General features: G+C 37.1%; 1 protein-coding gene across 7 annotated transcripts in view; it reads right to left on the bottom strand.

Annotated features, from left to right (window-relative positions):
- NAV3 (neuron navigator 3) overlaps positions 1-22840 on the bottom strand; it is a 902555-nt gene that overhangs the window by 189310 nt on the left and 690405 nt on the right. For 6 of the 7 annotated variants that reach the window (XR_015163426.1, XM_086398822.1, XM_086398818.1 and 3 more), the window contains one exon: positions 13459-14485. The exons of the other annotated variant lie outside the window; for it this stretch is intronic. Coding sequence is in view for 5 of the 6 variants with exons in the window: in XM_086398822.1 (XP_086254948.1) it covers positions 13459-14485 (1027 nt within the window). In the remaining variant the exon portion in view is untranslated. The remainder of the gene's footprint in view (positions 1-13458; positions 14486-22840) is intronic. 7 annotated transcript variants of the gene reach the window in all.

Below are 22840 nucleotides of genomic sequence, written 5' to 3'. Positions count from 1 at the left end.
GTTTTCTATTAAGGTGAATGAGCATTTCTTTATGTCTGAGAAATTTCTTTATTTTTCACATAAAACTGAGACACACTGGTTGTAGTGAGATATTAAATCAGATTTCCTTATTTTTCACATACAACCCAAGTTGTAATGAGATGTTAAATCAGATTTCTTAGACTTTTCTAAGTTTGAAAGCTTGTAATTACCAATGTATTCTTTTTTGACAAAAGGTTTGAAAAGATTCTTTTTTTTCTTTTTGCTGTTTTAGATAAAGTCTGGCTAAATTGTGTTCTTCTGAGAATAATAAAAGCATTGAAAATAACTCAAATATTCTTTCCCTGCAAATTCTATAAAATATATCCTAAAATACAAAGTATATATAAAATAAATACTGACTTTGCTATGGGCTATAAATGCCACTATGATGTTTTCATTTCAGAAAAAAAGTCAATCAAAAAGAAATTCTCATTCTGAAAATACCCTTTTTATATTGTTTTATATTTGTCTATATATGTACATGGATATGTATTTGTGTATGATTAATATGTAAAGATTGGGTCTAATTAAATAAAAAGCTCTCCACAGAGGGACCTCACATGTTTTGATAGTCCAGTCTTCATGCAATGTTTTAAGAGGCTCTCTCTCTCCTTGTTGCTGCTGTTGCTAAGTTGCTTCAGTCATGTCCGACTCTGTGAGACCCCACAGACGGTCTCCTACCAGGCCCCCCCATCCCTGGGATTTTCAAGGCAAGAACACTGGAGTGGGTTGCCATTTCCTTCTCCAATGCATGAAAGTGAAAAGTGAAGTGAAGTTGCTCAGTCGTGTCTGACTCTTAGCAACCCATGGACTGCAGCCCACCAGGCTCCTCTGTCCATGGATTTTCCAGGCAAGAGTACTGGAGTGGGGTGCCACTGCCTTCTCCATCTCTCTCCTTATGCAGTTTCAAAATCTACAAATATTTGGTCAAGAATACCACATATTTAGAAAGTCCTCACCATGAAGTACATGAGAAAGAAGGAGACAAGACAATACAGCACTGCACCCTGGACTTTGTTCTTCATAGTTACCTCATTGGTTTGGGGTCCCATTCCTACAGGGTTTGGACCATGGAAAGTAATCACTAAATATTTCTTACTTTTAAAAAAATCTAAAAAGAATATTTATATGTGAAAGAAAAATCAGTATATCTTTAATAAATTTTCACTTAATATCTCACTTTTATGTTAAATCCTGATTTTGTTTAAGAGAAAATAAAGTGTAGTCACCGATGTTAGAAATATTTTTTTTTTTTTATTTATAAGACATGTCTAGAAAGTCTGAAAAATTCATTAGGATCTTAATAAATCATGGAAAATTAAATGCTGTGTGTATGTATACAGGAATTGATATAATAAAAGAAAGATAGAGGCATGTAAGAGTTCACAGAAAGCTGCGCCTTGACCTCCAATGATTTCTAGCAGACATTCCTAATTTTCAGACGAAGTCCAAAATTACAAATACTTATTTCTCTATTTTGACAGCACTTCATACTCTGACAATGTGACATTTGTGCAATTATTTGATAAATGTTCATCTCCAAAGTAGAGTCCATTCTCCGTATTTGAGCTACCGTTATACCCCAATGCCTAGCCCCACATCTAGCATATATATGAATGAGTAAATCTTATCAGTAGTGATTATAAACATAGTGTTCTTGGTGGGTAAAATATATGGAAGGAAGCATGGGATAATGATGCATGCTTTGGGTCTGGTTGGACACTAGGCTCTCTGAGCAGTTATTAACTCATGCGACCTTGCTAAGTTACTTAGTTCCTCTGAACCTCAATTTGCTTCTGTGCAAAAGTAAAGACAAATATGTTCTTCACAAAATAACTGTGCGCTCAAGAGCTATAATTACTAAAGGTCTGGAAAAGCATTCTCTTGAGGCCTGTGGGACTCTGGCCAATGTTAAAATGTGGGGAGTGTATCTGGCTCTCTGTGCTACTTACTTTCTTCTGTGGCCCCCAGGGTCTCCTAGTTCCCCTGTCTATTGCCCACACCCATTTGCTTCCAAAGTTCATTTTCATCTATTCCTTCACTTGAGCTCTTTACTTGTGAGCCATTGCACCTCCTTGGCCTATTCTTTAGCCTGGTGTCTATGAATGTGGGGGGAAATATTCCTCTGACATTTTCTAAGGATTGTTATTACTTGCAGAAGAATTTTAAATTGATAGTATATAGTGAAATAGGAGACCCCGGGAGAGCATACTGGCTGCCTGCCAAGGAGTCTCTGGGAGGAATGGGCAGTTAGGAGAACTGGCTGGGAGCCAGGGTAGTCTACAGTCACACAGGTCAGAGACGCTGAGTCACGGAGAGCAGTTCTCTAAGATGGCTGTCTAATGCCCAATGCCAACTGGGTCTTCCTAGGACAAAACCTGAGCTATCTCAGGAATCAGAATACTTGTAGCCATGTTAGTTATAAAGATGCAGAGCATCTCCCGCTAGGAAACTCTCTACAGAGCAAAAGAATATACAAAATATACAAAATAGAATGTATTTTGGGAGTAGAGTTTTTCCTTGCTGCAAATAAACACAACTTAAAAAGTACTTCTCAGTGTATGGCTATCTTCCTCAGTATATGAAACCTGGTATTAATTCCATTGGCTAAGTCTCCACCCTTAGATAAAAATATTCAAACTTCAGTCTTAGAAACCTTTGTTTTATTTTATTTTTTAATGTGACAGTGAATATTTCTGGCTGATTTGCTCTTTAACTTTTTTTTTCCCCATTTGTTGTTTTTAATTTAGGTCACAAGAGATACTTTTATTTATACCATATTTTCACATTCTTTGGTGTATGTGTCACTATATTCCCCATCTGAGCTACCTACAATAACAATGGTAGAGTAACAGATTGATTAAGGGAAGGAACATAGATAAGTTAAACTTCAAATAATTATAAAAAGACCCCAAGAAATCATTTTTGGTTTGTATTTACATGTATATGGTTCCAGACCTCCTGCTCTACACATGTTACAAGCCATCCATTTCTCCACGATTTGCACCTCATTATTTGTTAAAGCGGGGTCAGATTTTTACTCTAGTCTCTAGAGGGACAATCAATGTTAACTGGTAAAGATTTAACTTTTATACAAATGATCAAAGAAGTTTAGTTTAAACTCTGAATTCTCTCAGGATGTCCTCTATTTTTGTGCATGCTTCATTCCAGTAAAATAAAAGGCTCCAGGGATGATTCATAAAATAACTCACGAAGACTTAAGAATCAATAGCGTTCTCTAATCAAAAGGTACAGTCACAGTGGCAGCATTCACTGCTTCTATGTAAATTGATATTGAACTCTCCTCATATTGACTGGGAAAAGGGAAAAAAATGAGTATCATGAGGTTCCTTCAAACTATTCAGAAGACATTATCTTGTGCAGACCATCTGACTGTGCATTTACAACATGGTCAACATTGAAACTGTAAGATAGGGCACGACGAAGACACCATTTAATTTATTTAGAGTTCTAATATTAATATGTTAGTGCTAGCATCTGTTACTAAGTCTTAGTAGGTAAAAGTAGATTTCAGCAATGATTAACATAAAATTCACTTCCCGTTTAAGTGCACTCACTGTGTGCCAAGTGCTATGCCTAGTGTTTTATCCAGGGCATATCAAACGCCACGACAATACTGTCACTCTTTTCTCAGTGTCTGGTTGCTTCCAAAATTCATGTGTTGAAACCAATGTGATGATACTAGGAAGTAGAGCCTTTGGGAGGTGATAGGATCATGAGGATGGAGCCCTTCTGTATGGGATCAGTGTCATTATAAAAGAGATCTTGGAGAGGTCCCTCACCCCTTCTACCACACGAGGACAGAATGAGAAGATGGTCATCAAAAACCAGGAACCAGGCTCTCACCAGATTCCGAATCTGCTGGCACTCTGACCTTAGTCTTCCCAGCTTCCAGAACTATGAGAAATAAATGTTAGTTGTTTCAGCCACCCAGACTACAGTATTCTTGTTAGAGTAGCCAGAACACTGGTAATGTAGGTGCTGTGGATAAATTAAGGGTTTTAGAGGTGTAACAGTTTGCCCTGTATAACACGCTGGTAGATACTTAAACTGTATTTAAACCTGGCATCTTATAAATATTGTTCTATGAACCACTACCCTACAATTTAACTCCATCCAAGTGTCTCTAGACACTGAGCATGTTAATGTATGTGATGTCTCCCCAGATAACAGATAGCTTAGCCACTAAGTTATTAACTAAGAGTTAATAATGTAACAGTACTTAATGGTCTAACCTTAATTTTACTCTTTACTACTTAAAATTTTTACTTTTAAGAAAAGGAAGCTATTATGCATGCCATCTAAAGGAATTCAGCAATACATCTAGATACTATCAGTGTTCAGATGTTCAATTTCACAAATAGAGGTGTTGCACATTGGTTTATATATATAAAAAAATCTATCCATATGAACTCATCTTTATATGGATATACCAGTTACAAATGTGGACACAAGCAAAATTGGTTTGAATCAGCAAAATTAATAAATGGTCCTATAGTTCCTGCTTTATAAATTCAATATAAAAGAAAGAAAAATCAAGGATCTTTCTAAAAGCAGTTATTTCCTTATTGGTGGGCGGCAGTCGGGTGACAGCCGGGCGAAGACCAGCAATCTGTCAGGATGAAGAGCAGGCCAGGGTGGATGGGACATTTGTTAGAACTGTATGTTGCGGGAGGGTGCTGAGCAAATAAGAAGTATACTGAGGACAGCGGGAGCCAGGTTTCTCAGGTAACAAAAGAAGGTGCAAGCATGGGAAGGAGAAAGCAAGACAAAACTGTGCATGCTGATTTGGAGTTGGAGGCATTGTGAATCCTCTAACAGATTCCTCACTGATACTGAGATAAATGCATATGTGTGTTAAGTATACACCTATTTATTTCACCATTTAGGAAACCTAGGAGCAGTGAGATCAGGCTCCTAAATATTATCCTTCACAAAAGAACTCAAGCCACCATAGGTAAAAGCTCAAGTTAAGGCAGTGAGAGTACATGATGAGTCTGGATCAGCTTGAGCCAAAATGAAGCAAAGTTATGAAAGAAAAATGGAGTGAGCGGAAGTCAGTGTGAAGTGCATCCCAGTAGCCTGATTTGAGAAAATTTAAACATCACAATAAAGAGTCATTATCGACAGATTATAATCCATTGAAGACAAGAGGAGTCCATCAGTCCATAAAATTTAAAGCGAGGGAGAGGGATAGAGTATAGGAGAAGGAAAAAGAAGAGGGGAAAGAGGAGAAAAATAAGAAGGGATATCATTTTCTAAAAGTTGAATGGCAAGACATACATACAGATGGAATTAGAAGTCACATGACATCAATTGGAGTAAATGATTAATTTAGGCAAGAAATCTCAATGCATGCTAAAATCCTATGGGTGAAAGTGGATCAAGGAATAGAATTTTTATAGAGTCTCCAAATATCTTCCCATAAAAATATCTGTGAAATAGAAATGGAGCAAAATAACTATAGAGTAGAAAACTAGCAAACAATATCTCAAACAAGTGATCAAATTCAACATCACTGAAAAGAGTCAGACACGACTGAGCAACTGAACTGAACTGAAAATGAGAAATATTAGTATTATTGATACCTGAAAGGAAGGAAACAGAAAAAAAAAAAATCCAGCATCATTTCTGTGACATTCTAGACAAAAAGTATATTTGTGGGTCTAATCATGAGAAACTATCAAACAACCCCACACTACGAAATAGTCTATAAAATGCTTGCCTTCAAGGACTTCCCTGGCAGTCCAGGGGTTGAGACTTTGCGCTCCAAATGAAAGTGGCTCCAGTTCAATCCCTGGTGGGGGAAATAAGACCTTACATGCTGTGAAGTAAAAAAAAAAAAAAAAAAAACTTTTCCAAGAAAAGATGAAATATAGGAAAAAGAAACAGTAGTGGTTTGGTTGGGCAATCTGGCACTGAAGCTTGTAAGCTAAATATAGAAAGGGCAGTTTACCAAGCTTCTCTCTGAAGAAATGCCAACTCATAGCCATCTTCCACACAACAGACCCTCTTCTAGCATCGGCTCTGTCTTCCTGCTTAAAATACTGCTGTGTGAGGGAGGTTAAACTGCTACCCTCTACCCTATGCAGATATATATATATCAAATTTAGCAGAGCCAAGTTTGCATGGCAAGCTTTCAATAAGCTTTAGTTTGTGCTGATGACCAAGTATGCCCAGTTCCCATAAAACCACAAGTGCAGCGTAATCTGTAATAATAGCTGCAGGGCTTACAAAAGTTTTATCTGCAAGATGGTTAAATGCTTCACATTTCAATTTTTGTAAACTCACAACCTCCTACTCAATATGCTGGTTCAACAAACAAGTTAAACTTAAAACCATATGAGTAAGCATTTTCAAAACGAAGGTTTTGCATTCTTTGCCTTTCAGAACATCATATATTCAGGTGCCAATTTTCTGTGTCACTTTCTAGGCAAATCTGAGATCTCCAAAAGCTTGTTACAACCTAAATCTTTCCTCAAAACCCCTAATGTTGTTGTTCAAGACACATTATATCAAACAAAAGGAAACCTCTAAATTCAGACCTTCTTAACCTGATTTTATAAACCAAGTATGTATAGAAGGTTTCTGCTTATATTTAATAGTTAATCAATGGGTTTAAGAAGCACATTGATTTTTCTCTCAGTTTAACAATGTTTTGCCTTATCTAAAGGTTGAGTTCATTTTTTTTTTTCCTTTGTGAAATGTTCCCCCCCGATTCTCTCTCTTTGCCTTCAGATGTTTGCTCTATGTCCAAAACACTCTTTTCTTGACATTTACCACAAATGGTCAGAAAATAACAAAGAGCACATAGACCTCCTCAAACTCATAAGTTATGAATCCGGTTAATAGCTATTTTGAAATTTATTGGGTGCTGTTAAAAATACTGAGGTTTAGAGAAAATGTATAGGTCTTTCATGCCTCCTTGACTAACTTCACTATTCATGTATCTTTACAAGCACAAAACGTATAGCTGTGAAGTTAATGAAAGTAAAAGAAATAGAAGAAAAAATGGCACATGGAGAGAGGGGAGACAATTCTGAAGATCCCAAGGAGCTACGGTAACAAGTTTTGAACTCCAGGCAAGGGAAACAAGTTTGAAGACTGTAACATAGAGGGTAGACACCAAGAAAGAAGAGGAACATGGAGAAGTAAGCTTTTCTTAAGTATGTTCTTACTCTTTATCTTTCTTTTCCTCTTATAATCAGTACCTCTAATTCAAGTTTAACAAAGCTGACTCTGAAAGTCAGTAAATGTCTCCTTCATCCAGCCACTGAGCCTGGTATATCCTCCCTGACCTCTCCCACTAACAATTTACTTACACAAGAAGACAAAGTACATTTTAAGATTGTGCCGCCCACCCATGCACTCAAGTGCTAGACTACACACTCACACAAAGTCTACAGTTTTTGACATTCAAGAGTTTCTACTACAATCAGGCTACAATCAATCTTTGTTTTCTAGGAAAACTGATCTTGCCAACAACCTACATATCTTGTGTTGATCCTGTATATTTGGCTCCTTTAGTCTTACATTTCCTTTTCTGTCCCTCTCATCTCTAAATGTCCAACTCTCACTTCTCTTTCAGAATCCAGCTTAAGTGCTACTTTCTGATTCCAACAACAAGTGGTAATTTTCCATTTTTCAAAATCTTAGTTGCCAAATCTGGTTCACTACTGTTTTTTGTGTGTTTTTTTTTTTTTATAACATTTCCTGCTTCATTTTGTGGTTATGACTACACTGTGGACCATAGAAAGAAAATAACATATGGGATGTGTGATGTTTCACTCTGACCCTGATGCCTTATAAAGTAAAGCTATTTAGCAGGGAGTCAGAAGTGGGGGAGATACATGAACGAATGTCCTGAAGAGTAGATACGGTTTCATTTTGTAAACATTTTAAAGTTGTTTATATTTCAACTAAACTTTACCATTTATAGGAATAAAAGACTTCTGACTTTTTCTTATTCCATTGTACATTTTTGGCAGCGTTTCTATTCTTCTATAGTGGGTGAGTCTAAGCCATGATGATGGTGTTTCACTCAATTTTTATTTGGTTCCTATTGTGGGAGGCTTGTCCTGGGCAATTATGCTATCAAATAAAAATAGACAAGACTTATTTTTCAATGAGTGTATGTTATAGTTGGAGGTGGCTGAATTCACACTTGTTAATAAGTAAACAAACAAAAAAAAAAACAGTGGATGGTGATAAACTATGAACAAAACACAAGAGGACAATATAGCGTACAATTCTGGCAAGAGGCATTGTGAGTATTCCTTCGGATTAGATAGCTGAAGATAGACTGTGTTAATAAGCATCATGTAAGTAGAGCTCTGATGAAAAGGAACCTGCTCTGATCCAGGAGAAAGTCCTTACATGCAGAGAGAATGTCTATGACAAAGTCCCCAAAGTAGGACAAGTGAGTTTGCTGAGAACAGAAGGAATGCAGGGAATGCAGGGACTGTGGTTTAAGGGCTAGATAGAGGCGAGATAGAGGCCAGATTGTGCAGGAACTTGTAGGGCTTGGTAAGAAGCTTGGGTTTTACTACATGTAATGGAAAGCCAACAGACGGTTTTATGAGTTTAAATGACATAAAATGTATTCTTTTAGAAGATTAGAGTCCCTGTTGTGCGAACGATGTTACTGTAAAGAGCCAACAGGAGATGCTAGAAGACTCACTGGAAACTAGGTGAAAATTGGTGGTACCATGTCTTGGACCAAGGGAAGGAGGGTGGAAATAGAAAGAAATGTACAACTAAGGGATGTTTTAGAGAACGAGACAATAGGACTAGCTGAAAATAAGACGTGTTGGGAGGGAATGTTTGAAAGAGAAAAATGAAGTATGGATTCATTCTAAATTTTCTTCCTAGTTTCCCAATGAAGTAATCATGAATTCTAACCTCTAGTTGCTAGCAGTTTTGGTTACTAGCATTTGCATATTACTTAGCAATTTGCCCGTTATTTTTTCCATCATGCTTTGATGTAAAAATGTCAAGTTTGGATGATGCCATAACATTCTTCCTTCCACCTGACAAATTCTAACTCATCTTTTAAGTCTTATCTGTTTTTTCACCTTTTCTTTAATGCATACATTGACTCCACCCTCACACAAGAGTCAGGAAAAGTCTTCTACATTATTTGTTGTATGCATTTCCATGAGAACAATTATTTTTTTTAAGTTCTTGATTAAATTCTTATCATTATCACCAATATACTGAACCCCCACAGAGCAGAGACTTTTTTGCTCTTTGTAACTGTTATAACACAGTATTTTCAGAATGAGTAATGAGTACATAAAAGAAGAAAAAAAAAAACCTTTGGTGATTTTCTTTTACTTAAACTATGGAAACTGGTCACTGTATCACTTAAGAATCTTCAGTAGTCACCTTAACACTTAAAAAGACAGCTTAATCCATTCATACAGGTCTAAATATTGGAAACTTCTTACAGTGAATTAAAATCTTTTTCAAGTTTCATCTTGATTTTAGTGCTATCCACACATTAAATGGATAAGGTATGCCAAACTCAGAACTACTTTTATCACACTGTAGTGATAAATGAGCTACAGGAACTTAATATAGAATATCCTTGTACTATACAGGAGTAGGTCTAATATAAAATTCATTAACTTCTAAAACTCAACATTATATTTATAGGACATTGAACATTCAATTTGCAGTAAAGACTATTATGAAGCAAATATTAAAGTCCCCAAAGGAATAATTAATAACCAGCATGACCTAGAAGTAGACTGAGAACAAGGAAACATATACATGACCCATCAATCTTCTCATTATATAAAGGTTACTTAATTTTCTTTAAATATCAAACATATGCATGTTATACATATATATATACACACATATGTGTTTTGAATTTTTTCTACTTAAAAGCAGTAAAGTATTTCCCATTATAAATGAATTTTGATGGAGATATCTGCAAATCTGCTATTGACATTTTCCCAGCCAGAATTTCCTTAGTAACAATATCTCCTATTTCTACATGTACAGAAAGAACTGTGAAGCAAAGGAGAGCACACTAGAGATTCGGGAGTATATGGGTTCAAAGGCAAACTCCTGCTAGCCCTGTGACTTAAAGGGATTATCATTATTCTGCCTTGAAATTGCTTCTTCTTCATCCCTGTAAAATGCTGTTATATCCCTTTGTCCTGGGTTTATGACACAGTTTAAATGAAAAAAAAATGAATATAAATTTTGTAATAGAGACTTGCATTAAGTAAGCACTCAACAAACATCATTATAAAATAGTACATTATTACTATTATCTTATCAAATGATTAGCAACACTAGGAAAGTCTGTCAGGGATCTTCCAAGAAAAATTTGTAAATGGTGTTGGAGTAGAGTTGAAAAGACACTGGGGTCACAAAAGCCGTATGATGTGACTCTACAACTTTCACTGACCATTACAAAGCTTGAATACTGTCTACTCTAAGATGATTTATATTATCATTACTAAACTATTCTGAATTTATAAAACACTTCAAGCAATCTTTGCTTCATATGTAGAATATGATATGACATTTCTGATTCAATGGTTTTATTTTCAATTACTTTAAATTATTGAAAATAAAACACAGAATTAATGACATTTATAAGCAATTTATTCTGAATCTGGCTCTTTGCTTAAGTCTTTACACAAGATTGTCCTAATTTAATCTTTAAAACAACCAAATGAGGTAGATATTCAACCACACTTAACAGTTTCTACAGGTTAGAAACTGAAGTCTGGGGAAGGTCATTTACAATGTGGTAGGAATCGTTCTGGGGCTTCCCTGCTGGCTCAGACGGTAAAGCGTCTGCCCGCAATGCGGGAGACCCGGGTTCGATTCCAGGGTCGGGAAGAACCCCTGGAGAAGGAAATGGCAATCCACTCCAGCAGTCTTGCCTGGAAAATCCCATGGACTGAGAAGCCTGATAGCCTGATAGAGTCGGACACGACTGAGCGACTTCACTTTCACTTTCAGGTACTGTTCTTAGCCCTGTATAAGTATCAACTCATTTAACCTTCAAATTACCTTATGAGGAAGCTTCTATTATTGCTACCTCCATTTTACAGATTATAAAAACTGAGGTCCAGCGTCTTTAAACGTATTACACAAAGTCACATGATCAATAAATGATGTCATCAAGATTTCAACCCAGGGACCCTGGCTCTTGGGGCCACTATCTCAACAATACAAGGTGCTATTTCTGAACCATGGTAGAACACACAGACTCGACAGCCTGAAATCCTAGCTACTTGGCTATACTACCTCACGTTTATAGTCTTCATTTTAAAGAGTGCAAACAGAAACTGAAAGAGGCTGGAAAATTTGGCAAAGTCACACAGCTGATTCACACTTTAACCTCTAAAGTATGCTGCTTCCTCTTTTAAATTAGCAAAGGCTATACTTTCAAATGGAAATCACTAAATCTGTACCCACTGGATATGTTATTGCAAACAACCCAAAACATCTGCTGCTACTTACAGAAAGAAGCTTGCTAAATTGGTGGGTATGTCCTTTCTGCTTAGATTTATACTTTCTTGTTGAAATTCATCTGTGGTGATTTGAAATGAGGGACGTTTTTTACAGAATATACTTGAGAGCCCCAAGTGTGCCGAGTGTAGCATATTTCAAACTTTATAATTTCTTCTTATATCGTTGAAATGTGGATTATGATTCTAACATCTTAAATTGTTTTTGGTCAGGTAGGGTCTCTGGAGTTAAAGGATCTGCTGACTCCCGCTGTAATGGGGGTGAAGCAGGCATGACCTAGAGCGCTCCCGCTCAGCCACTGGTCTGCAGCCCAGTGTGCCCCTCCCCCAGGCGAGTGGCCCTTAGAGCAACTGTCAGGGAGCAACCGTTAGGGATCCCGCTCACACATTGGCTGGCGCGGCAGTGGGCCCCTCCCCCCACCCCGTATAAAAAGAGTCTGAATTCCGACTGAGGGAAGATGGTTTTTGAGACACTAGCCTGCCATCTTCTTGGTCTGCTACCTTTCTGATTAAAGTCATTTTTCCTTGACCCAGCGACCCGTCTCTGGGTTTACTGCCCTGCCTTGCAGCGAGCAGAGTGAGCTTGGGCTCCATGACACCGTGCCATTTGAATACAACAGTTTTAAATGGATCATTGCTATAAGTCAGAAGAGCAGACTTAAATAAGGTAAGCTAAGATCTGAATTCGGTAACTAAACATTTGTTTGGATGAGTACATAAGGCCCTGGTTGGGGGTGGGGATGGGGATCACTTAAAGCACTCAGGTTTTTCAGGGAGGGAAAACAAAGCATTATAATTATTTTCTTTACTTAAAAACTCATGTATGCAATAAATTTAATAAAATTTGAAACAATATAATCTTGATCATTTCCTATTTGTAGTAAATGCTACATCCTATTTTTCCTGTTTTTCCAGTTGTATAGATAAACTATACAACTGCCAAAATCACAGGCATTATTCCTCTCCAGTAACCTCTTCACTGAAAAGACAGGGAATGAATATTGTGACACAGCAGTACTGACATTTCTAACTGATTAAAACTTAACCACAAAACAATAGGCAAAACATATTCTTTTTAGAGCTGTGTAGTAGGATATATATTTGAAAATATAGCATGTGCTATATATTTTAATAAATGAAAACTAAAATATAAATAAAACAAAAAGTTAATAAAGTATAAATATAATAATTACATTGATCATTATTTTTACCTAGAAACACAGGCCTAGCTGTGGAAAGTTAATACACATTTTATGTTGGGAAAACAATGCCTTATAAACAACATATAACAAACATGTACAAGGTGCCGGAATATACAATAAGCATCTTATATGCATTATGCCTGTTATTCTTCCCAACTCAGCAAGTCAGATACTATTCCTCTTTGACACTTGAAAATAACGAGATTAAGGATGTTAAATTCATTGTCCAAAGGCATATAGCTGATCAGTGGCAGACCTGGGTATCAAGTCTACATATGCCTGATTCTAGAACCTGCACCCTTAACCATTAGGGTCTACTTTCTCCCATGGGTGAAATATCCCTAAACTCTGTAAAAACAATAATTATTTTAAATGACTAATAAAATTATTTTGAATGACTAATAGTAAGAGGCCCAAGAAAAAAGTCATGGCACCTGGGTTCTATTTTGCCTTGGACAACGAGTAGGTTCACTTTCAAAGGCCTCCAGTTCTTGAGTAGAGAGGGGAAGAAAAAGGGGAGAGGGGAAGGACAAGAGGACTAGCAGACTGGATACAGGAGCTTTTCTCATAGAATTTTTCACTCTGGGCCTCTAACTTCAGAATGAACCATTGTCCACAACGACTATGTGAAATAGGACTCTGCAACCTTCCTCAGGACACTCTGAGTACACAGACCTGTCACTGTTTAAAGCTGTGGAGAAGAGAGGCCACCTTACCTATAGATGAATGGAGCCACAGTGGCGGTATTTGGGTGGCTGTGTTGCTGCTGCTGAGGGAGTTGGACAGCACCATTTCCCATGCTCTGCCCACTGCCTTGCACCACTAAACCAACAGAGGAACCCGCCAGAGAAGCATGGCTGGTTTCCCTTCCTTCCAAGGGAGCGGGGCAACTGGATGTGCTTGCTTTCTCAGTGGTTATGGGCTTAGGGAAGGACTGGGAAGGGCTTCCCTTGGTAGTCCTGAATTTTTCAGACTCTTTGCTTGCTGAGTTGCCCGGTGAAACAGTCTGCTTTGCTGTTGGCACCTTTGAGCCCGGCTTTGGGATTCCACTGGACGAGGGGATTAAGCTTTCCTTCTTGGCTGCTGTCGTCTTGCTACCCTTTGGGATTAAGCTTGCAATTTTAGAGGTCTTTTTTGGAGCCATCTCCATCATCTGATCTTTCTCGTCCTTGACCAGCTTTTCAGTACAAACTTTACTTTTGTCTCTGTTCTTTTCCTCTTTTTCCTTTGGCTGTAGCAAAGACTTTTTATTGCTGAGATTTTTGCTTCCAGCTTTTGGAGGGGCTAATTTTGGTGACACTTTGGGGCTGCTGTTTGTCGAGCCACCGCTATTGAGGCCACTGTTCAAACCTTCCATTTCACCAGATTCAGAAAAGGCATCGTCTTCCTTCACGCCATCACTGGGTCCTGAACTGGCCGACTGTGGAGGGCGTAAAGCAGTCCGGGCATTGACCAGCTTGAATTTCTCAAGCATGGATTTCTGTCCTGAGGGAGCTGTTTTGACCCCTTCTGAGGCAGGGGGCTTCAGTCTGTCTGCAGACGGTGTGGGAGAGGTGGTTGGGCTTCCCTGCTTCACGGTGAGCATGGTGGAGGTGGCGCTGTGCTTGGCATTCATGGACTTGCTGCGCCACGGCTTGCTGGTGCTCGGGGAAGGGATGGCTGAGGCAGGGGGCTGCCCTGCAGTTCCGGGAGGCTGCATGTTACCATTTACCCCTGAAGATGGTTGAGGTCCTTTGGAGGAATCTGGACATGGTTAAGAACAAACATTTTTAAAAGGCTGATTAGTTTTTGATCATTTATATCAAGCTACTTTTTGAGGGCTATAAGAAAATAAGGCCTATTGTCATATAAGTACTTACAGTGCACTAGTGTTAACTTATTTTCCACTCAGCAATCTCATTATGATATGAATTTTTATATAACTATTACAACACTGATGAATGCTAGATTAAAAGTCTTAACTAAACCAAAAAAAAAGATGTTATAATATCATATAGAAGAAAAAAAATGAGTTTGGAGTTAAGATATTTCAGCATAAATTTAACTATATAGCATTTGAGAACCATATAATTCTGGTCATGTTATTTACCTGAAGTTTCATCTACCATAAATACCTCCCTCTTCCATCCTTTTTTCTGAGAAATGGAGTGATAAAAAATTAAATTATCTACTTATGTAAAAAAGGCAACAATGATACTGTTAACATACTAGATATTGTCAAATTAATACAAAGTTGTCTTGATGAAATGTCCAAAGGAAATAGTTTACTAAAGAATCTTTTAATAATATTCCAGAATTGGAGTCTATTAAACCAATTAAATATTAATAAATATAAAATTAAAATGCTTTCACTTTTAAATATTTTATTCAAGGGTATCAAAATGCATGATAAAAACATGTAATTAAGTCAATTGGTATAGAATACTTATCTATTTTTCAAAAGAAAAATTTACATAAAAAAGTTAATAAAGAAGTTAGAGACATGAAAAAAGGTTAAATTGCTTATTGAATTTTTGTATGAGTTAGGTTTTCTTTTTTAATAAATGTGCCTAAAATAATATAGTAGATTTGTGAAGTTTATATTAATAAAAACAACTGTATAGACAAACATGGGCTTCACTGGTGGCTCAGCTATAAAGAATCCACCTGCAATATAGGAGATGCAGCAGGAACCGTAGGTTTGATCCCTGTGTTGGGAAGATCCCCTGGAGAAGGAATTAGCAATCCACTCCTTGCCTGGAAAATCCCATGGACATAGGAGCCTGGTAGGCTATATAGTCCGTAGGGGTCACAAGAGTCGGATATGATTTAGTGACTAAAACAACAACAAATAGACAACTATTTTATATTGAGTTGGTACACCAACATTGACTTCTAATTCTCACTATGTTTCCTACAATTCCACATTTTAACTATAAAAATTGGTGTAATTCTGTGTTTAAAAATGCTTCACTAAAATGCAGTAGTTCACTGATAACCCAATACGCTTACATGGTATATTTAAATTTGAAAGCATAGGACAATACATTGATTTTTTTTACAGTATTTAAAGTCTGTAATCGTGTCCATTTCTAGAATATTTGTCAGGCTCCATTTGGTTCATACACAAACAGTAAGATGTTCTTATAAACAGTAGAAGTATCTGACTAATTCCAGACAAACAAATCCAAACAAGATTCAAATGTCCAATGTCTCAAATACCTTCAGTCTCTGTGAATGGATTTCAATTCTTTACTTGTATCTGTTTTAAGTATAGGTTATTCCAGATTTACTTCACTTACAGATTCCTTTCAGAAACTGTTAACATTTCATTGTAATCTGAATCATTCTCAGTAGCAGATAGAGTACACTGATTACCTACAGTTAGAAATGCCTATCAAACATTTCTTCAGAACAGCTCCTACTTATTGGTCAGGTCTCACTTTCACCTCACTTCCTCTGCAAAAAAAACCAAAAACATCATTTCCACCCTCACCTCTGTTCTCCCTAGCATCAGGTCTGGGTTAGGTGATGACTCTTGCGTGCTCACTCAATCGTATTCAACTCTTTGCCACCCCATGGACTGTAGCCCGCCAGGCTCCTTTATCCATGGAATTTTCCAGGCAAGAATGGAGTCGGTTGCCATTTCTACATGAGGGGATCTTCCCGGCCCAGGTATCGAACCTCCACTTATTGAGTCTCCTGCTTTGGCAGGTGTTTTCTTTACCGCTGCATCACCTGGAAAGCCCCTACCATAGTTTTTTATTTCTTTTATTATAGCCATTATAACTTCACTGTAATTGTCTGTTTCTTCTACTACATCTATATATACAGTCCATGAAAGCAAAGACCATATATTATGGTCTATATTATGCATAGTTCTATACTATGTACACAGTACCTTCTATGTGTAGGACACTAAGTATCTGACATTCATTAATTCAATCTTTCCAACAACTGCATGAAATTTTCATTATTACCCTCATTTTGCATGTGAAGAAACTGAAGCACAATGAGGTTAAATAACTTGGCCAACATTACAAAATTTGTAAGTGACACGTTTGAGAACTGAATTTAGCTTGGAGTTCTAAGTTAATTCTGTCAATGACTATGTCATAATATTTTCAAATGTATATAGTGCTAAATACAATTTTACAGTTTCTGAAAGTGATAAGGAGTAACACTGTTCCTAGACTCTGGAAACACAGAAGATAGTCAATGTCAAACTAACGCCTTGAATAGAATTGCCAAATGAACTTTATTTCTTGATTACCTAGGTTCAACTGCAAACTAAGAATATAATGAATTTTCTCAAGTTCTGTGACTTGTGTACATGCCTGTGAATTTCACAGAGTGAACTTAACTATTTCAGTGATTTTTGTCAACATCTATGGCTCTATTTTGACTATCTATAGAAATATTAATCAGTGCTATTTAGTTCCTACGATCTCTGGGACATGAATCTAGGCACAACAGCTGTTAAATTTTACTGAGTAGCTATTTTGTGTAACGTCCTAGACTCCCCGAGACACAATCTGGTCAGAGGAAAGAAATTGGATTCACAAAAGATGAATGGCATATACTAAGTGCTAAATGAGTAGGATGTGGGAAAGAAAATGGAAGAGTTCAGAAGGGCACCAAGGGCTGTACAATATTAAATAAGACCAAGAGAAATGAGCTAAGGGAGATACACAGACATTCATGGCAGGAGGAACATAGGATTTTTCCAGGAAACTATGTGAAAATTTATTTTATGTATTTACTTTTAAATAATATGCATACTGGGATTCAGAGTTGGAGAGAAACAAAGTACCCCCAAAATGAAAGCATAGTCTGCTGTATTATTGTTTATAGGAACATAATGGCCTCATATTGAATTTATCTTCACTTTCTTACATTGATCCCAAAAGTTATTTGCAATATTTCTTATTCTAGAATGAAAATATTATTAATGACTATTACAAACATAATAATGCCTACTAGCTACTAACATTTTATTGAAGTTTCTTTATATTTTCTCACATTAGCATTCACAACAACCTGATGAGATGAGAAGGGTTCCTATCTTTTTACCAGCTTTTTTTTTATATATATATACAATTTTATAATTACTTTGCCTATCTTTTTCTTGGGGAAGGGCTTCTATTTCTAATACACACTTGTATAAGCCAAGGGTTTGAGGATCTAAACAACTCATTCAGTGGAATATAACTAGTTAGGAATTACTGTGTGGCTAGTATTGATCCCACATGTGTGATTCTAGTTCCCAGGTAGTGCTTGTGGTAAAGAACCCACCTGCCAATGCAGGAGATATAAGAGACATGGGTTTGATTTCTGTGTTCAGAAGACCTCCCCAGGAGAAGAGAATGGCAACCCACTCCAGTCAGACAACACTGAAGCGACTTAGTGTGTGTGATTCTAGAGCCCAAGCTCTGTTGTTGCTGTACAATGTGTAACATTCTAAGTGTGTAATGTAAGGGTCTCAGACTTCAGTGTGTGCTTCAGTCACTGGGGATCCTACTGAATGCCCATCACTTGTGCTTTAGCAGATCTGCAGGAGGCCCTGAGATCCTGCATTTCTAACAAGCTTCCACGTGATGGCAATGCTGCTGGTACAGACCATGCTTTGAGTAAAAGAGTTTGAACAGATTGGGAAATCAGGGCAACTGCTGAAATTATCAGCTTTAAAGAATTGTTTATTATGATAGTGTTGAAATTAGCTAAATTCATTAAACTTTCCACACCTATGCAGCATTAATATTGTTTACTCTGTGAACTTCTGGAACCTTGGCCAGTTCAACCTTCCCCCAGATGCTTGGCAGTTTGTGGTGAGGGACCACTAAAAACAAAAGAAGCCTATCAGGTTTTCCTAATGTCTTTTATTTCATCATTTTAGCACATACTTAGTGTGTATCTTCTGTTTCTGCAATCAGGTTAAGAAGTCAGGGGATTCCTCTGGTGCCTGCCTGGGAGCTTTGGTGAAGATGAGAGGAGAGGGTCAAAAAAGGACGAGTCAGGATGCTCTTTAAGCATGCTGATGTTAGCTAGACAGACTGCTATCACCGTTCAAGTAGAGGGGAAATTCAACACCATAACACTCTAAAATGAGACAGGAGGGACTCCAAATTATGACATCTGTATCCAGCCCACAGTCTCAGTCATACAACAGCTGTACAATTGTCCTCAGATGAGTTTACACAGAGAAGACACTTCCCTGAGCTCAACTCTCAGTCTGCCCCCATCTAGACACAGTCGCAATGAGGTGCTTCAGGTTTCATGAAGAGCACAATTCATAGGTCACTGTGCATCCAGGGAACATTAGAATAATGAGTGTCTCTGGGTTCCTCACAAGAAAGGCTGCAGAACAATAGCCACTGAAATGACAGCCTTTCAGCTCTGACAGAGTAGAGGCCGCCACACATTCCACTCTCTGTTCCATTTACATCTTCGGTAGTAAGCAGCCTGGTCTCTCAGATACATTTCTGAGTGTTGTTATCTCAGCTTCTATGAATGGTTAGCTGGGTATGGGGAAAAGCACAGCTCTGTACATCTAAAGGCATTCGTGCAACAAACTTGTAGCCTGTGTTTGCAGGGGCCCCTCTCTGCCTATAACTGTTCCTTGTCTCTGATCTCCAAAGAGAAAGGTGCTTGCACTCCTGTTCTTTTCCTCCCCCTTCTTCTCCACCACCACCAATTCCATTACAACCAATAACCAATTATTTACTAACGGCTTACTTTTCCCAGATACTTTGATATATGGTATCACCCTGAGAGCTCTAACGACATGCCTCATTTAAATTCATAATAACCTATGATATAATTATGATCTCTACTATTATATATGAGAAAACTGAAGCTCAGAGAAAGCAACTTGCTCCAAATCATACATATGGTAAAATTTAGAAAAGAGACTCAAAATTGGAAATCAGGCTTATGTGACTCCAACATTTGGAAGATTTTGATACTCTCCTCTTTCCATATGTCCGTGGCCCACCCAGAAATTGTGCCAGTACGGTTCTCCAGAAAGTCACGTTTGTCACAACAGTGAAGGCAATCGGATAACTCCCTGAAGTGTGGGTTCCTTCTTCCTCAACAAATTGAGGAGAATATACATGGGGAGGATATCATACAAGATACTATTCAGCTAGCCATATACTATCTCCTGGGACATCCTGCTGACACCATCCTTCTGAGCTGATGTTAAAGAAGATTTTAATTCTTGCTCAAAAAACACCTAAATTCACAGAGTTAATTTTTAGTTATTTCATACTGCAAAAAATTAACTTTGATGACCTGGGAAAAATGCCAATCTGTTCTAAAATTACTACACGGAGGTAAATGTGGCAGTCACAACAGACATATGGGAAGTTTAGATAAAGACGATTCTCTGGGGAAATTTGGCAGGTTAGCTTCAGAGCTTAGAGACGTACTGCCAACAGTGCCACTAGCCTGAGAAGCAGACCAGGGAACACCCTCAGTTATTTATCTCTTATTCCTCACTCAGTACTATGCTGTTCAGATGCAAACAAACAAGTTTCAACTTACAAAGTAATGACAAAGCGCATGTGTACTCAGTCACTCAGTCGTGTCCGACTCTTTGCGACCCCATGGACTGTAGCCCCGCCAGGCTCCTCTGTCCATGGGATTTTTCAGGCAGGAATACTGAAGTGGGTTGCCATTTCCTCCTCCAGGAGATCTTCCCAACCCAGGGATCAAACCCACATACCCTGCATTGGCAGGTGGGTTCTTCACCAGAGTCATCTTGGAAGCCCAATGACAAAGTAAAAACCACCAAAAATAACAACAGCACCTCCATTTTTAAAGTATTCACTGTCTAGCCGGCATTGTGGTCAGTGACATGCACAGTCCCTACTAAATATTCAGCATCACAGATCACTATGGAAGGGAGGAAATGATTGATCAATGTAGTCATGCTAATTAGCATGGTAAATAATTAGATTCTCATTTTATAATAATATACCAAAATACTTTGAACATTTTGAAAGTTAAAAAAAGGAGCATTCAGATTTAAATATGGCTTGTTATCAACTGGTCCTGGTTTACCTCACCACACTGTTTCCCATAAATGATAGTTTTCAAAATGCCTCAATCATCAGTTTTATGACTCAACAGAAACTTGGAATGCTGTTACAGGGATTGTAGAGGCACTGTCCATTCTCTGCGTGTATATATTGTACCGTATGTAAGGTGAGAGTGCTGCTTTGTGGACTACTGTAAGATTTAGGGAAGCTTCAGTTCACCAGCCAGATTCTTGAAACACCTAATTTATGCATAAGCATGTATATATGTGTACACCTCAATATGTGAGCATGTATACATAGAAAACAACATATTGTTTATTTAATCGTATCACTTGATCTATGCACTTAATTACTTTACCTCATAAAAATCCCCAAGATTAACCTGAAGTTATCATATCATTATAGGTTTATATAATAATTAAGGAAATAAAGCAAAAAGTCATGGCAGAATACATAAATCTCCAGTAAAGGGACATAATAAGTAAAATATATTTGCATTGCATTGAAAAAAAAAAAAGAGTTCGTTTTTTGTCTTATAGTAATTTCAGAGTAATTTTTAAAAAATACTTAACTAGATAACTGTTTTAAAAAACCATGAGTAATACAACATTTACATTAAACCGGTAGTTTAAAAAAAAGCAATTTTGCTAAATTCTCTTATCAAGTCTACCAAATCTATATTGAATGCAAGTGAAAGAAAACACCTCCACACCAGAAGCTACTTCATTAGAATCTAGGAAAACACAAAACAAATCTCTTTTGGAGATGTGCAAGTTCCATGTAAGAATCACATGGGAGAAATATAAAGAGACGGGAGCACGCCCTATGCTGCTGTGGCATGTTTCTTAGCAACACAGAAAAACATCTCTCTGCTAAGAAACTCTGTCAAGTAATATGTGTTCAGGGATCATAATTCAGAAAGTGAATTCCAAATAGAACCAGGAATATTTACATTCATGATAACACTAAACTGTTAAGCTGTTTTCATATTTATCATGTCAATTTTATAAAACAATTATTAAGATAAACTACTTCAGTCATAAAAAATATGTCCAAATGAACCACAGCATTTTTTCCCATAGGATCCCTGCTTTCCACTGAATAGGTATTTGATTTTTCTTTAAAGCATACATTTGTCTAGAGTAGTCTTATAGGCTCCACAAGCAAACTGCTAAATGCTAGTGTCAGAATATATTATTCATTGTCAGTTTCTGAATGGCAGGTCATCAAGGGAAGAAACTTGGACTCCCCAAAGAAATGCTTCTCTACAAACAATGCTGTCTTCATTTCACTGTTTGTTCTGTGAAATTTGTCCCTACTACATTCCATTTCAACAGAATGGTGGATGGCATTGCTTTATATTTTAACAACATTTCTATTTAGCCTTCTCTGCAAGTGATAATTAATCTATGGCCATGTTCACTGATATTTTAATGCATTTAGTGAAAGGAGCACACTATTTTTTGGTTTGTATTATTATTAAGATGATATTAGATGTATCATTTGAAGTGTGGTTTGTGATTCTCTACTGATTTTCCTTTATTAGATAAGTCACAAAATTCCAAATAAGCTATTTTTACCATCCCAAACATGTGAGGAGCTACTGTGCTTTCAAAATTATGTTTTTAAATAAGAAGTGAAATTTCTTTAATTGTGAATAAGTCTTTACTATCTATTACAAATTCTAGAGATTCCCCAATTGATTCATATAACTCATCATTTAAGACTTAAGTAGAAAGTACATTTTTCATATAGAAGCATTCAGGGAGCACATTACAGATAGTATGATTATTTTTTCTAGCAAAATATTTATTAAACATAAATGTTATACTTTCTAATAACTAAAAAGAAAAGGCAATTAGAATACTCAAGTCAGTACTTTCTGAATTCTGTCATTGTAATACTGTAATCTTTGAAAATCTTGTTTAACTTTAACCTTATTTGGACATGCCCAGGATATGTATGCAAACTAGTTGGTCACAGAGATCAACTTATTATCTGATAGAATATTTTTAGATGTTATCCTACCACAAAACATCTCCATGTCAAAAAGGTTAAATAATTCTTACCTAAAAAG

This window comes from Bos grunniens, chromosome 5, assembly GCF_055505025.1.
Source record: "Bos grunniens cultivar Pamir isolate PY7600 chromosome 5, Bosgru_T2T1.0, whole genome shotgun sequence".
Lineage (NCBI taxonomy): Eukaryota > Metazoa > Chordata > Mammalia > Artiodactyla > Bovidae > Bos > Bos grunniens.
The sequence above is the reverse complement of the archived record's forward strand: the minus strand, read 5'-3'. Positions and strand labels throughout refer to the sequence as shown.